Consider the following 15,300-nt stretch of genomic DNA (forward strand, 5'->3'; position numbering starts at 1 on the left):
CAATCAATCACCCCTGACAGCTGCCTTGTCTTCTTTCTATCTATCACAGTTATGCAGATGAACAAAATATGTGTAATAAATAGTGAGTATAAATTAGGTAGAGAGGGTGGAATACAATCTGCTTTTTAACTCTCTAACTAACTAACTCAAAACTCCACATAACTCACCTTACATTGTTTGATATAAAGAGAGAGTGCAGGGTCTTCTGCCTCTTGCTGGCTTGTTTCCTGTACATTTTAGTGTGAACTTGCATCACACCTTCTAGTGCTTTTTCTCGGAACAAAAACCTCAGACTTGAACGACTAACTGGAAGTACTTTGAGACGGGCCAATCATAGACTGAATACAACCCGTCTATGGGGCTAAGGGGGGGTTAATGTCTTTAGAAAGACAGGTCTACGCACCTAGAGGACTTCCCTATACAGTTGGAAACCATGGCGGTCCTTCGCAGCCTCCGTGTGCTCCTCCTCGCCCTCTGTGTGTTCATGATAACGGCTGCTGATGGAAACAGTAAGAAGACTTTATATTGATATTATTATATTCTTTGCAAAGTGTTATCGATCAAATGGATGAATTAATTAAAACTACAGAAGTAAGGAGGCAGAGTTTTACAGGCTTTTAGTTTAATCTCAGTAATCACAGGGAGGTGTGATCAGTTTCCGGTTATTAACACGGGTCAACATTAAACTCTGCAGCATTATAATTAACTGTCATACTACTGCAGGTGTGTGTGTGTGTGCGTATGTGTGCGTGTGTGTGCGTGTGTGCGTTAGCATATGCATGTGTGTATGTGCGATTGTGTGTAATTTAATTTGTTATTTATTTATTATAGGATAGCCCCTTGAGATGCAGCATCTCGTTTTTGCATATGCGTGTGTGTGTGTGTGTGTGTGTGTGTGTTTGCATGTGTGTGTTTCAGCGTGTGTGTGTAGTAGTGCTACCCTGTAGTGCAGAGTGCTGAAGACGCGCCCCCATCATTTCCGAGAAACTCTCTGTGTGCAACCTGACACTTGTCGCACAGACCCCAGGACCCACAACATTTAAAAAACGAGTTATATTGATTAAGAGTGAACTTTTTCTTGTTTTATTTTGTATTTGAAGCTTCTGTGAGGAGTTTTTATCCGGTTATCACCACAGACTGTATAAATGGATTATATTAACAGTTCCCTTTTTTTCTGACATGAAAGCAACAAGCTGCCATTTCCTGCCTACCCTTGTGTGGTGTCTGGGCTGTGGGTTTGGGGCGATTCTAGGATTGGATGTTTAGGGGTGCTGATCACCCAGAGAGCTGCCCGGCCGGGCAAGATAAATTTCACTGTTCTGTACATTTTAACGCAATTTCAGAATCAGAATCAGAATCAGAATCAGAATCAGCTTTATTCGCCAAGTATGCTTGAACACACAAGGAATTTGACTTTGGTAAACTGTGCTCTCTTTGTACAAGGCATAAGAATAGGAATAAGAATAAGAACTACAATAAAAAATAAAATGAAAATATAATAACAATAACCTTAGCTATAAATACAAAGAAACAACAAATAGCTTGACTAATATGTACAGGCTAAAATAATATGATAAAGTGCAGTGGTGAGTTGCAGAGGTAGTTTTACATTATAAAATAGAAGTTAAATAATACAAAAAATAGAAATATGGAATTCTGCTTGAGAATTGTTGCATTGTATATCTACATGTATATTTACAGAGAGTATTTATCTGACAGGTATGACACTGTTATGGTTTAGTGTTCATCAGAGTGACAGCCTGGGGGAAGAAACTGTTCTTATGGCGGGTTGTTTTGGCGCACAGTGATCTGTAGCGCCTGCCGGAGGGGAGGAGTTTGAAGAATTTGTGTCCAGGGTGTGAGGGGTCAGCGGTAATGCTCCCTGCCCGTTTCCTGGCCCGGGACCGGTACAAGTCCTGGATGGGGGGCAGGTCGACACCGATGATTTTCTCTGCAGTCCTTATAGTCCGCTGCAGTCTGTGTTTGTCTAGTTTGGTTGCAGAGCCAAACCAGACAGTGATGGAGGTACACAGAACAGACTGGATGATGGAGGTGTAGAACATGATCAGCAGCTCCTGAGGCAGGTTGAACTTCCTGAGCTGACGCAGGAAGTACATCCTCTGCTGGGCCTTTTTTCTGATTGTGTCTATGTGGGAGGTCCACCTCAGGTCCCGGGAAATAGTGGATCCCAGGAACCTGAAAGAGTCCACAGTAGACACAGTGCTGTTCAGGATGGTGAGGGGGGGGAGTGGGGGGGGGCTTCTCCTGAAGTCCACTGTCATCTCTACCGTCTTGAGCGGGTTCAGCTCCAGATGGTTCTGACTACACCAGAGGGCCAGCTGTTCTACCTCCTGTCTGTAAGCAGACTCGTCTCCGTCCTGGATGAGACCGATGACGGTGGTGTCGTCTGCAAACTTCAGGAGTTTCACCGAGGGGTCTCCTGAGGTGCAGTCATTGGTGTAGAGGGAGAAGAGCAGTGGGGAGAGAACACATCCCCACATTTGTGAAATAAAAGTATAACACTTTTTTGGGAAAGTCTGTGACTAAACCATCAAATCTGATAAAGGTTATTTAAACACTGAGTCACAGCAAAAGAGAAATTGATTGGAATCATAAAAGAAACATATGGTAACCCTAATTTATGGGGAAAGACAACTCATTTTGATACAGAGGCTCCTTAAAGCTAGGGTTGGTAGTCTCGGAAAACTAGCATGAATTTGAATGTAGCTTTTCCTCAAGACTCCGTCTAACCCCTCCCCTCCTCCCTCGGAGCTCCTCCAAAACGACGCCCCCCCGCTCACATGCACGAGCGCCGCTGAATCTCGACCATATGATGGTGACTGATTCAAAACCGGTCCTCACCAAAACATTATCATAGTGAAAGCTAAAAACACAAACAAACATGGCTGCTGTTAGTACTCACAACTATCATGCTAGCATTATCCAGTTGTACCGGTGACACGATATCAGGAGTTAAGTTATAACACATATATAATACTGTAACCGCTCTACTGTTTGTTAAACGTGTTCAGTGTAGATGTTCTTAATTCCTACAGTGTTGACGGTTAGTGAAGGCATCAGGAGAGGTGTAGAGTGTGTCAGTGGGAGAGAGGAGAGGAGAAGTTTTTCATTCATTCAAACATTGATTGTTGTTTTGTTGGTTGGCGTGATCGCGGCCGACAGTGACCGGTTATTAAAACTAAACGTGTTCACGAATCGGCTCGTCATCACTACAGTGTCCGGACGGACGCTACAGTACATATATATTTTCTGTAGGACTTACTGAACGTCATTAATTATTCTGCTTGTTGGTGAGAGCTTTTTAGACTCTGATCCGGACTACAGTCCTGAGCAAAGCACCTCATCAGGTCAGAGGGGACAGGCCCGAGGACGAGCGAGAGGGGCAGTAAATAGAGTCAGGTGAAGCAGAGGCAGGAGACGGGGACTCGGAGGAGTACACGCCGGGGAAATGTACGCGCAGGAGGAGGGCAGAGCGGCAGGAAGGGATATGATTGGTTTAAAATTTGGGGAGCCAAAAAACTGTGATTGGTTGGTGTTTTCCCAGGTTTACTCTGGCTGTAGATAGCAGTTTTTTTTCACTCTTTTTTAGGAACACATCATGTATTGATTGCCATCAGGACATAAAGATCATTTTAACCAGTATGACAAAAAGTGTATCTAAATCTGATTACCAACCCCAGCTTTAACATACACATAAACAGTATGTTTCTGGGTAAACCCAGCCCCCTATAGTGAGTCCCAAAAATACCAAAAATTGACATTGGAGTTATTTTTTGGACTTTCATTTGGAATGCAATGCACAACATGTAAATCACATTAACAGAAATTGACTTTTTCAATGTTTTTCTCCTTCTTGTCTATTATATAATTTGATAAGTTTTGCGTGCCACTATTCTCTGTTTGTTTTCTTACCTGATTCTTCCTGATCTTGCACTCTCTCATCTCCTTCCCCTTTTTCATCTCTGCCTCTTGGGACAGATAAGAATATACAAATTAATTGTATTCAACAAGATGAAAAATTACATAAAAATTAAAAAAACTAATAATAAACTAATAATACTAATAAATAAAGTCCTCTCTCTTCTCTGCTCCTCTCTCTCTCTCTCTCTCTCTCTCTCTCTCTCTCTCTCTCTCTCTCTCTCTCTCTCAAATTCTAATTCTAATTCTAATTCTAATTCTAATTTGCTTTATTGGCATGAACAAAGAGATGTTATTGCTGTTATTATATACATTCATACAATACATTATCTCTCTCTCTCTCTCTCTCTCTCTCTCTCTCTCTCTCTCTCTCTCTCTCTCTCTCTCTCTCTCTCTCCCTCTCTCTCTCTCTAATATCAACCAAAAGGCAAATAACCAAACAATGCGTTTTATATCTAATAAGAGATATAAGCTGATACATTGATCCAACTTACTACAGTACATCATTATAGAGAGGTAGACCTTTTGATCTTACACTCTACCTGAACCTGTATCTTTTTTTCCAAAAATCATTCTTATATGCATGATGAGGCTGTACGCACTCACGCCCTCACGCATGCACACACAAACACACGGACACACTCACACGCACTCACACACTCGCACGCACACACACACACACACACACACACACACACACACAATATAAGTTATAATGTTAATGGCCTGGGAATCCAGTCAGTTAGCTAGTCAGTAGCACCTTGGCTTTAATGTTAACACGTGCACGTGACTCAACAGCTTCTCTCATTCATTGTAAGCACTGTATGGTTTAGAAACTTGTGTAGCTTGTTAAAAAGGACATACAGTAAAAAAAATAAAAATCTCTCAAATTTTAGGGATGCTAGAAACGCCATTTTTTATGTTTGCTCAAAGAAAAACGTGAAAAATGATCACTTGAACCTCAGATTCATTGGCCTTTGCTTATTTCTGTGAAGAACACATAAATGATCTTATTTTCGGTGTGTTCACACTGAACATCCCCCATACACATTTATATTACACACGTGGTGTTCGAGTCCACTTCGTTCATCTTGTCTAATTAACCGTCGATGGAAATATTTGATGTAATGTGAACAATAACTAATACACTGGTTAATGTTTGACCGTGACTTGACTGTGAATTTAATGTGTGAATGTTAAATCAACAAAAACACAAAGATAAGAATCATCGCCATGGAACGCTAACTCACTGGGACTATTCTTAAAAAATGTAAACATAAATCACTTTATTAAATAATCCTTACATGAAAACTTCCAACGTGTTCGTATCAAAGTTAGTAGACGGGTAATAAGCGGGATGAAGTTAAAGGGAAGATATAGAACCCGTCCAAGGTGAACCAAACCTGACGTGTCTACAACGTGAGTGAAAATGTTAATTTTAATATTAATCTGCTCTGTAAATCGGCTGATGAGAACATCGTCTCCATGGAAACACCAGCCATTGAAACTGAGGGACTACTTTTAAAGAGTATAACTAATAATTTTGAACCCATACTTTCATCTCTCTTTCTAATACTAAATGTCAGATTGTTTGTATCGTAGGATGGTAGCCGGTCAGAAGCAGGATAATGTATAGTGATTAGAGATTCTTTCTGTGCTGTACCTCAATGAACTCTGCCTCCCTGAAGACTCTCCTGCAGTGTCTTGGGTTGAGAGGCTCTCAGGGTGAGACGTTTTACGTGTGAGTTAGGAGCTACTGACTTTTCACAAAGTCACATTTAGCAGTCATAATGTCATTTTAAAAAACAGCTCCACACTACTCTGCTGTGTTCACAGAGTTGAGGAAGTGTGTGTGTGTGTGTGGTGTGTGGTGTGTGTGTGTGTGTGTGTGTGTGTGTGTGTGTGTGTGTGTGTGTGTGTGTGTGTGTGTGTGGTGTGTGTGCGCTCAGCTGAGCACTGGTTTCTTGTGTGTGATTGGTCTCCACAGTCACATGGTAAGAGCAGGGAGGAAATCATGGATGTTTTCAAAAGTACTCACTTAGTATTGCTATTTTTTTTACAAGTACTCTGTATCAAAAGAGTTGTTCGTAAGTATTGATACCACAGTATTGATACGCATCCCTACTGCTATTGATTCAGTTCTAACCACAGACTCTGGAGGACCAGTAATATTGATGTTGGTCTGTTTACTCTGGGAAAGAGGGAGAAGCTGAATTAACAAACTGTACACCATGAAATCAAATCTATTCAATTGAAGTAGGAGGTGGAGTGAACATGTCAGGGACCGTGGCATGAAAACACGGTGTGATTAAAGACCGTGGATGAAAAAGGGAAATGTCACACACTGACAGTGACACTAGAAAACCTGGATCAGGTGCAGATCCACATTGTATCACAGACTTTCTTTAGAACTGAGTTTACTGAACTGATCTCTCCTTTTTCAAAATGTTCCTTCATGATTTGCAGCTTGTGAGTCTTCATCAGTTTATCAGGGATGTTTCTCAGAAACTCAGAGACAGTTGGTCTGAAACAAAACATGAAAGTCAAGGAAATGACACTGAGCTAGAGAGGGTCAAAAAAGAAAAAATGTAGATAATCTAAATGAGCTGATATGTTGCTCTACTGATGTACTTCCATATGACTGTTTAAGTTACTCTGCATGTAAACACATTGATTAGTCCATGTGTAAAATGTTTGTTTCCTCTTGATACTGGTTCACAGAACAATGTGTGGTGTGCAGTCAAACACACAGGATCCAGGGCAGGTTTCGAAGGTTTATTTTCAAAAGAAAGGATCAGCTCAATGCTGACAAAGGAGTGGATTTGTTGCATGCTTTTATAGTGTTGGGGGCGTGGCTTGGTTGATCAGGTGTGGCCTGGTGAGTTAACATTCAAGTGGAGTGGAGACTTGTGATTTAACACCATGTTTGTCTTCTTTAGGTCCAGTGAAGGTGGAAGAAGGCCGTGATGTGGTTTTACCCTGTTCCCTCAGCTCCAAGGAGAACATTGAGTCAAAGCTGTTTGACTGGAAGAAAGAGGGTAAAATGGAGGTGTTCATATATGAAGGAGGCCTTACTTATGGTAATGGATATACAGGTCAAGATAAACAGTTTGTAGGTCGAGTCTCACATTTTCCAGAAGAACTGAAGAACAGCAACGCCTCCATAAAGATCACAAAAACCAAGAAGTCTGACAGTGGAAACTACACCTGTGATTTTCCTAGACTTCAGCCCAGACAGACGTTCAACATTCAGCTTGTTGTTGGTGAGATCTCTTTATATCTCTTATTACTTTCCTGTTTTTAACCAACTCACGAGGAGCTGACACATGTCCATCATATCAGTTTAAAGAAAACACTCTGAGGTTTCATCAGTTGTGTTGATAAATCTAAAGTCAGTCATTAGATGAGCTCTAAGGCAGAGAGTCCTCCTCAAGTTATCATCATTTCTGTGTCACATCTCAGCTTCACAGACTGAAGCCGCTCTGAGGTGTTTTAGAAAGTGCAGTACAGAGAATGTCCAGCAGGGGTCGACAGAGCTCTCTAAAACTACAAAGATAATAACAGAAGAAGTTACATTTCATTATGATACTAACTAAAATATCCCCATGTGTTAGGTGTGACTATTAACAGATGTTTTCAATATTTGAATAAAGATTCACGTATTATTTGTTGAATAATTATACCTCTTTAAATATGTTAATAAAGCTCGTTATAGAAGGACTGAAGTGTCTCAGATGAGCTCAAACTAAGTTCATGGATGAAGGTATATTTATTATATTATTTATATAGATTTACTTTTTGCACAGATTTATGAAATAAGATGTAATAAGTTATTCAAAGAGCTTTAAAGAGGCAGGTAGCTGATGTTTTTACTCTTAGACAAAGCCCAGCTCTTTGTCCTGTTTATAATCTCTGTATTGTAGAGTTATTTATAAGATAAAGATAAGTGGGTGATGTTGACTTCTTATTTTACTCAGCACTATAAAGTGAATAAGAGAGCCTACATCCCAAAAATGTCTGAGGCCAACAAAAGAGGATGATGACTTTTATAAGGCACACGATGTAGAACCATCAGTGGAGCCAAAGACATCCTGGTTATGTGATTGGAGGAGAGTCCTTCTCTCAGTGTTTCTCAGGACCAGACGGTTTATGACTCTCACAGTAGGATGGTAGGGAGGTCACACCAAACCTGCTTTCTGACTCTTTGACTCTAATCTTACAGGACGACACAGACCGGTCTCATGCTGCAAACTGAAGCTTGTTTCTTAAATCAGAGACTTTTTATACATTTTAGATGTGTCTGATACAATTTATTACAATGCTTATTGTAATGACAGTGATACCTGTGTGACATGCTAATGTGACCACACAAGCACTAACCTTTATTATATCTTGTTTTTTCCTTTCAGAGTGTGGGCCTATCTTAACCTCTTGAGGTTTATCAAAATCGTGTATTTTTTCACCTCTCTTCACACCAATTTAAACTTGTTTATTATTATTACACCATAAAAAAAACAGCATGTTCATTGGGTCAATGTGAATCTAAAACTTCTGATGGTTCATTTAGCCATTAAGCATGACCTGACCCTCAATGTGGGCACTTTGGTCAATAATTTAATGATTTTTAATGATTTTTTGTAAAAAAAAAAAAAAAATCATAATTTTTATTTTCTAAATACAGTTAAACAATCATAAGAAGGACTATCAGGCTGAAGTTCACAGAATATCTTACTCAACTTGTCTATAATGTCTATGTGAAGTTTCATGTTGACAGACTGAAGCTGCTCTGAGATATTTTACAAAGTGCAGTGCAGAGTATCGTCCAGCAGGTGTCCACAGAGCTCTATGAAACTTTGACAAAGTTACTAAAAGAAGATATTTAACTTCTCTGATGTGATGAAATAAGTGAAAGAAACGGTGTGTACGTGTTTGATATCACTATGAAATGACAGATTTAGACCTAAAATAATTATTTGCGTTACTTGCATATATTACCTTATCCAAATGTAAAACAATTTTTTTTTTCAGTTTATGAGCGTCCCGATAGTCCAGAAAGTCTGTCACCGGTTACTTCCATGTATGGTCAGGCAGGTAATTTAAATGGCCACGAACTCAGATTGTTTTCTCGGTGCTTGTTTCCTATTGGCCGAAAGCAACTGTCAATCAAAGTGAAATGGCGCTCGCGAAGAGATGCTGTTCTCTGATTGGCTGTTGTGGTTAAAACTCTCGAAGGTTCGTCAGTTTAGATCGTAGACAGGAGCTGATTGGTTAGTTATGTTACTGGGCGTCTACTGATATCACAGATACTAAACATCATTAATCAAAGAATGTTTTAGTAATTAAACATTAATGTTTAATAAAGTATTTCAGAGGATTGATAAACGGCTGTAATCCCAAACAAAGAACAGGTTTGAGATTTGTTTAATTGTGTTTTACTTGCGTTGAATCATGAACAGGCTGGAAATAAGGGGCGCAGTGTTTGTTCTTACAATCCGCCGTGTTCGTTTACAAATGTCAGTTTTTAGACCCATAAACACTTTTAAACGGCGGGTTGACAGGATGGCTGGAAGTAACCAAAGGTTCACAGCCGTAAAGAGAGACCGAACTGATGTAAAGACGCGTAACCTTTATGGGAAAATGATCGAATCCATCTGAAAAACGAGAAACCAAGCTTTCAAACAATGTATAACATGTGTGCATTGACGTCTACAGACACAATGCAATATATGTTACTTTCATTTATTAATCTTTACATGTAAATCTCGGGTCGCGTGCAACCTCCGCGGGTTAACAGATTAAAGGACAAAAGAGAGGAAAATGTAACAGGTGAGTTCTGATTGTGATGATGTCACACTCACATCGTACAGTCGATGTTGAGTTCAGCCCCACAGGTATGATATCATTCACGAGCCTTTAGAATCTAGAACACATAAAACAAGCCTAAGGCTTTCATAAAGGTTCCAAGAGTATTTCTTCATATTTAATTTTATTACACAAACTGCTTAGATTGTAAAAAGGTGATTCTGACAAATGTATGAAGATGGTAACTTCATTAACTTGCATTGATAACATGATGAAAACCTAACCATTGTAGAAGGGTCATGTTTTGTTTTTTTAAATTACCAACTTCCATTCAAGATATGAAGACCAGTTTGTGTTTAAATAAAACTCTAAACCCTCTCTGGAGACAGTAGATTCATTTTTTACATCTTTTTATTGTTTGTTTCAACTCACACTTTACAAATCACTTTAAAATTGCAGGTGAAGAAATACAGAAGCTCAGTTGCTTATTCAATTCAGACATGATTGAAGGTATTAATGTGTGTATTTTTTATTTCACCCAAAATAATTCTGGTGTAGCAGAGAGCAGCTTATTTTTTCTGTTAAATTTTTTTAAATTGAGATACTGGGATGTTTTTTAATAGCCTTCCCTTTTTTTTGTACATTACGTTCTTTGTTGTTAAAATATATACATTTATATTTACAAAGCGTTATCAGTGTGTTATATTTTCATTAACATATTCAGCATTTTTTTTAAAACTGAATCGCTCTAAACCATGATGACTTAAGGTTGGTGAAGGGGGCTGATGGGTCCTTCTGTGAGGCTTACAACACGTCTGCCCTGTGAAAACAAGTGGGATCTTTAAATGAACCGTATATTCAGCTCATAGTTCACATATACCAGCAGATATGAGATTAACAAACAGCTCAATATATATCATGTTTTAATGCTGGTAATGTTCTGATTTTATGTTTTTTCTTTGTTCACAGGTGCGTGTCCAAAACCATCAGCCAAGCAAATCAAGGTAACAGATGAACAGGCCGTTCTCCAGTGTGAGGTTCAAGAAGCTTCTGATACAACTAAAGTCGAGTGGAGGGACAGTTCTGGAAACAACCTTCCTGCTGAGGAGCCAAAGATCACAAGAACAGGAAACAGCTACAACATCATCCTCCGAACTACTGTGACCAAGACCGACACCTACCGCTGTGTAGTTACACAGGAGGAGATTTGTCATCAGGTTCATGATGACATTCTTGTGTACCTCCATGGTAAGATTTTTTTGTTTGCTTCTGACTTAACTCCAGGAGCTACATGAGCTCAGGTGCCAGTTAAATGTGAACAAATTGTTTCTGCAAAAAAGTTCAACTTTGTCAAAGGTAGGATGATCAGCTGAGGTGAAATCATTTCAGAGGGATGAACCAAACTTAGAGTAATTTAGCTCAAAGCAGTGACAGAAGGGACGGAGTTGCATCAACCAACTAGAAAAAGATTTCAAACTATGAAGCAGAAAAATGTAATTTACTAATTAGTATCACCCTGCTGTAATTAGACATTAGAGAAAAATATAAGAACTACTAAAAATATTCTGTTATTAGTAAAAGTTTGGCATTAAAGATTAAATTGAGTGATAGTAATTAGTTAGAGCAAAATGCACATAAAGTATTCATAAAACAGAAAAAAGGTTTGTAATACTTTTACTTTTGTATAAGATCATTGTGAAAAGTAGCTTCATGTGCCTGATAAATGTAGTGGATTAAAAACTATACAATTCATCAATCTGAGCAGTATTCAGTGTGTGACACCTGAAGACCAGGTCTGATCAGCATGGGGATGTTAACTTAGATTTATTTCAGTGTACTGTGGTACAATGTACTGTCAGGGAAAAGTGTTTATTGATCAGTGGAAGTGTTTTAGAAAAGTTCACCTCTTGTCTTGTTTGACTGTTTTGACCAATTAAAAACAAACGTAGACACGTTCAATGATCAGCTTTAAATCTGGCAGCATGAGACTGTGGACCAAAGACAGTCAGTGAACACGTTATTGATCTCACCTGTACAGTCATATAAGGGATAATGTGAAGTGAGCGGGTGGTTTCGCAAATTCTAATCCCAGCAGGGTGAGCAGGTACCCGACGTGAAGCTGAGGGGTCCTGCTCACCCTGCTGGGACTCTAATTCACACAACCACCAGAATTAACATTAAACAGAACATTTCAATCCAGGGTCCAGTTCAAACATGATCCTGTTTATTTGTTAGTTCACATTAAAGTGAACGGTTCCATTGAAGGTAACGTTAGATTAGGAGAACGGGACTTCTGCAGGAACATGTCTGTCCTCATTCAGCTCTCCTTCCTCTCTTTGACGCTGACTCACCTTTAAACATAAATGAGTCAAATGTCTCATCTTTGAACATTGTTGCTGTTATCTCTACCTCTCCTGGTTTCAGTGACTTTGTAGAGATCAGCAGTTTAGAGATGCTCTCTCCAGCTCTGCTGCTGTTGTCTGGATCATAGGACAGGATGTTGTTCCTCTTTTCCCTCTCAGAGATGGTTGGGGTCCAGTAGCTCCTTAGGCTGCTCTCACATCTGTGCCCGCTGAACGTTTTTACCACGAGTTCACTGATTCAGATACTAACAGAAACATGTTTCTCTTTAATAAAGTAATTAATAAATATAACACACACTCAGTGTCAGCTCGAGAACCAGAGTTCAAACTGAAGCGTTAATAAACAAATGACACTATCAGCAGAGAACTGAACTCAGTTTATCAAAACCAGAAAACGAGCCACATCTTCCCTCTTTGAAATCCTTTAGTCCATCAGTACCTGAGAGCTCAGTGAGGACACAGAATGAACCTCTGTGACAGGGTCAGACATGAAGTGAGTGTAGAACAGGTGTGTTAGATCATACAGGTGGGCTTCATAAAGAGACCACTGAGAGTTTGTATCATCCACACAGCTGAGCCCACTTATCACATGCCTTTAACAACAAGCATTTTATATTTGATCAACTTATTTTGAGAACAGAAATGTTTTTGCCGTACCTGCACACACACACACAGAGAGAGTTTAATATTTCAACCAGGAGAGACTTCATCAGCAGGGACCAACATTCCCCTCACAGGTTTAGAAAAGGACAAGTTTCATGTTTAATGTGCTGGAAGGCGAAGTGAGGCTGAGAGACAGGACGCCCCCTGATGGAGACGAGACTCTGGTGGTGAAGGGAGGAAGCAGGAGGAGACCGGGTAGTTCAGTTCTTAAAGAGGAATCAGCTGATTACTTCAGCAGGAAGAGAGAGAGAGACATGAATGAATACAAACACAAACTACTCTTCTTCTCTGCTCCCTTCATCTCTCCTTCTCTGCTCCCTTCATCTCTTCTTCTCTACTCCCTTGATCTCTACTTCTCTGCTCCCTTCATCTCTCCTTCTCTGCTCCCTTCATCTCTTCTTCTCTACTCCCTCATCCCTCCTTCTCTGCTCCCTCATCTCACCTTCATTGCTCCCTTTATTTATCCTTCTCTGCTCCCTTTATTTCTCCTTCTCTGCTCTCTCATCTCTCCTTCACTACTCCCTCATCTCTCCTTCTCTGCTCCCTCATCTCACCTTCATTACTCCCTTTATTTCTCCTTCTCTGCTCCCTCATCTCTCCTTCTCTGCTCCCTCATCTCACCTTCATTGCTCCCTCATCCTTCCTTCTCTGCTCCCTCATTTCTCCTTCACTGCTCCCTCATCCCTCCTTCTGTTCTATGGAGACAACATAACAGAATGATGATATAATAGAACTGTATTCATGTTAGATCTCAGTACTCAGTAACTTCTCGTATCAATAATGTTCTGAAGTTAAAGATGAGCAGCTCTTCTCAGAAACAGGATGAAGCTCCAACATCATCCTCCTCTCTACGGAGAGCAAAACTCAAACTGAGCTGTGAGCTGCAGCCGAGCAGGAGCAAAGTGAGCATCAGATCAGAGCTAACATCACTGTTCCTGCTCACATTCATCCAGAGCTGCTTTCATCTGCACACACACTGAGAGTTCAGGAGGATGCTCACCTGCAGCTGTTCTCTTTGAGTCACCTGACACCTCCAATCTGCTCTCTGTCACATGAACACACACTTTCTCTTTCTGTTTCAGGGTTCCCTGCTGGATGGATTGTTGCTGGAGTTCTTCTTCTTGTTGTTCTTGTTCTAGTTGGCATAGTAGTAAAACTTTGCAACAGAAACAATTCTAACAAAGGTATGTAAAATATTTTTCTATGAAAATTTGCATACTAGAGACACAGCCCAGGATTTTCTTTTCATGTTTCTCCTGTTTAAAGTCTTGACTGTAGTCTTAGCTCCTCAGTCATGCAGTATTAAAATGTGTATTTCCTCTCAGAGTCAGGTGGAGTCAGGTGTGATGTTCTTGAATATAATGATGTTTTTCTTCCTGCAGACGAGGGGAAGGGAGGGACCATCTAAGAAACTGAATCAGGACTTCTACCTGCATGAAGTCAGGAGGATCACAGCAGGATACTTCACACCTTTTGTGATCAGATACCAACACTGTAACTTGAAAGTTACCTTTACATCTGCCTTTATCCTAAAATCAAGAGTCACTTAAAACAGAGTTTTTATTGTTTGTTTGTGATCAGCAGTTTGAGATGTTTCACTTTGATGTTTGCACCTTGTTATTTTACTGCTGACATTTCTGCAACTAAAGACTCAGTCTCAGATGGTCTTTACCTGACTGTTGTTAGCGTCTACATATCAGTGTACGAGAAAACATGATCTGAATAAAGGATAAACAAGGACTCAGTTTTCAGAACATCATGAATGATGTAGAGGAAGGTGTTAAAATGAAAATGGTAAAAATAAAAAGGAACCTGATTGATTTACATTTTCTCTTTTCACTGTGACTCTGAACACACAGACGACAGAGTTTATGTTACCAATGTATGCCTTACTTATAATCATTACCAGAGAGAGAGAGAGAGAGTCTTTCTATCTGCAGTGTATGAACCGAGTCTACTGCTTGTATCTGTTAAAGGTCCAAACTGATGTAAACATGGAGGTTCAAAACAGCAGACTTCCTTTATGCTGTAAATAAATGTGAAGCTTTAGCAGCTAAAGTCAAATATAATGAGACTTATTGTTTATGTTCATGTTTGTGTTGTTGACATGATCTGTGCTGAGCCTGTGTTTCTTCTCTTTATGAGTTCAGGTGTTAATCCAGAGTGTGTCAGGTACAGTTACACACTGAACTACACACTCAGGGTCAGTCTCTACAGCTAGCTCAAAGTAATGTAGGCTGATCCAACAGTGTAGTAATAAATATGACTGACTCTGACTGTTTCCTGTTGTTGACGTGACATTTGAACGCTGCTCTCTCTCTGAAAGTTCATGTATGTTTCTGACTGAGGATGCTCTTGTAGGGTATCATGTCATTTCACACACAGCTTCATCATTTCTATACAAACGTTTGAATAAAACAGGAAACATGTCAAACTGTGTGCTGGGACCGTTCTTCATGTGACTGAGCTCAAACTTGGATGAAGACACTAAAGTTTTTACTCCTGTATGTTTGCCAGACAGCTTCAGATTCTT

At 39.8% G+C, this 15,300-nt stretch overlaps 1 protein-coding gene across 3 annotated transcripts in view; it reads left to right on the plus strand.

The window, feature by feature from the left end:
- The first annotated feature begins 315 nt into the window (after nucleotides 1–315).
- LOC117831508 (butyrophilin-like protein 1) overlaps nucleotides 316–15,300 on the plus strand; it is a 63,253-nt gene continuing 48,268 nt past the window's right edge. Inside the window, exons 1-2 of one of the 3 annotated variants that reach the window (XM_034710259.1) lie at nucleotides 316–509; nucleotides 6,879–7,202. In XM_034710259.1, the coding sequence (XP_034566150.1) occupies nucleotides 434–509; nucleotides 6,879–7,202 (400 nt within the window). In that variant the 5' untranslated portion in view covers nucleotides 316–433. The remainder of the gene's footprint in view (nucleotides 510–6,878; nucleotides 7,203–15,300) is intronic. The other 2 variants (XM_034710406.1, XM_034710325.1) reach the window with 2 other exon arrangements.

The sequence above is a fragment of the Notolabrus celidotus genome, chromosome 1 (assembly GCF_009762535.1).
Source record: "Notolabrus celidotus isolate fNotCel1 chromosome 1, fNotCel1.pri, whole genome shotgun sequence".
NCBI lineage: Eukaryota > Metazoa > Chordata > Actinopteri > Labriformes > Labridae > Notolabrus > Notolabrus celidotus.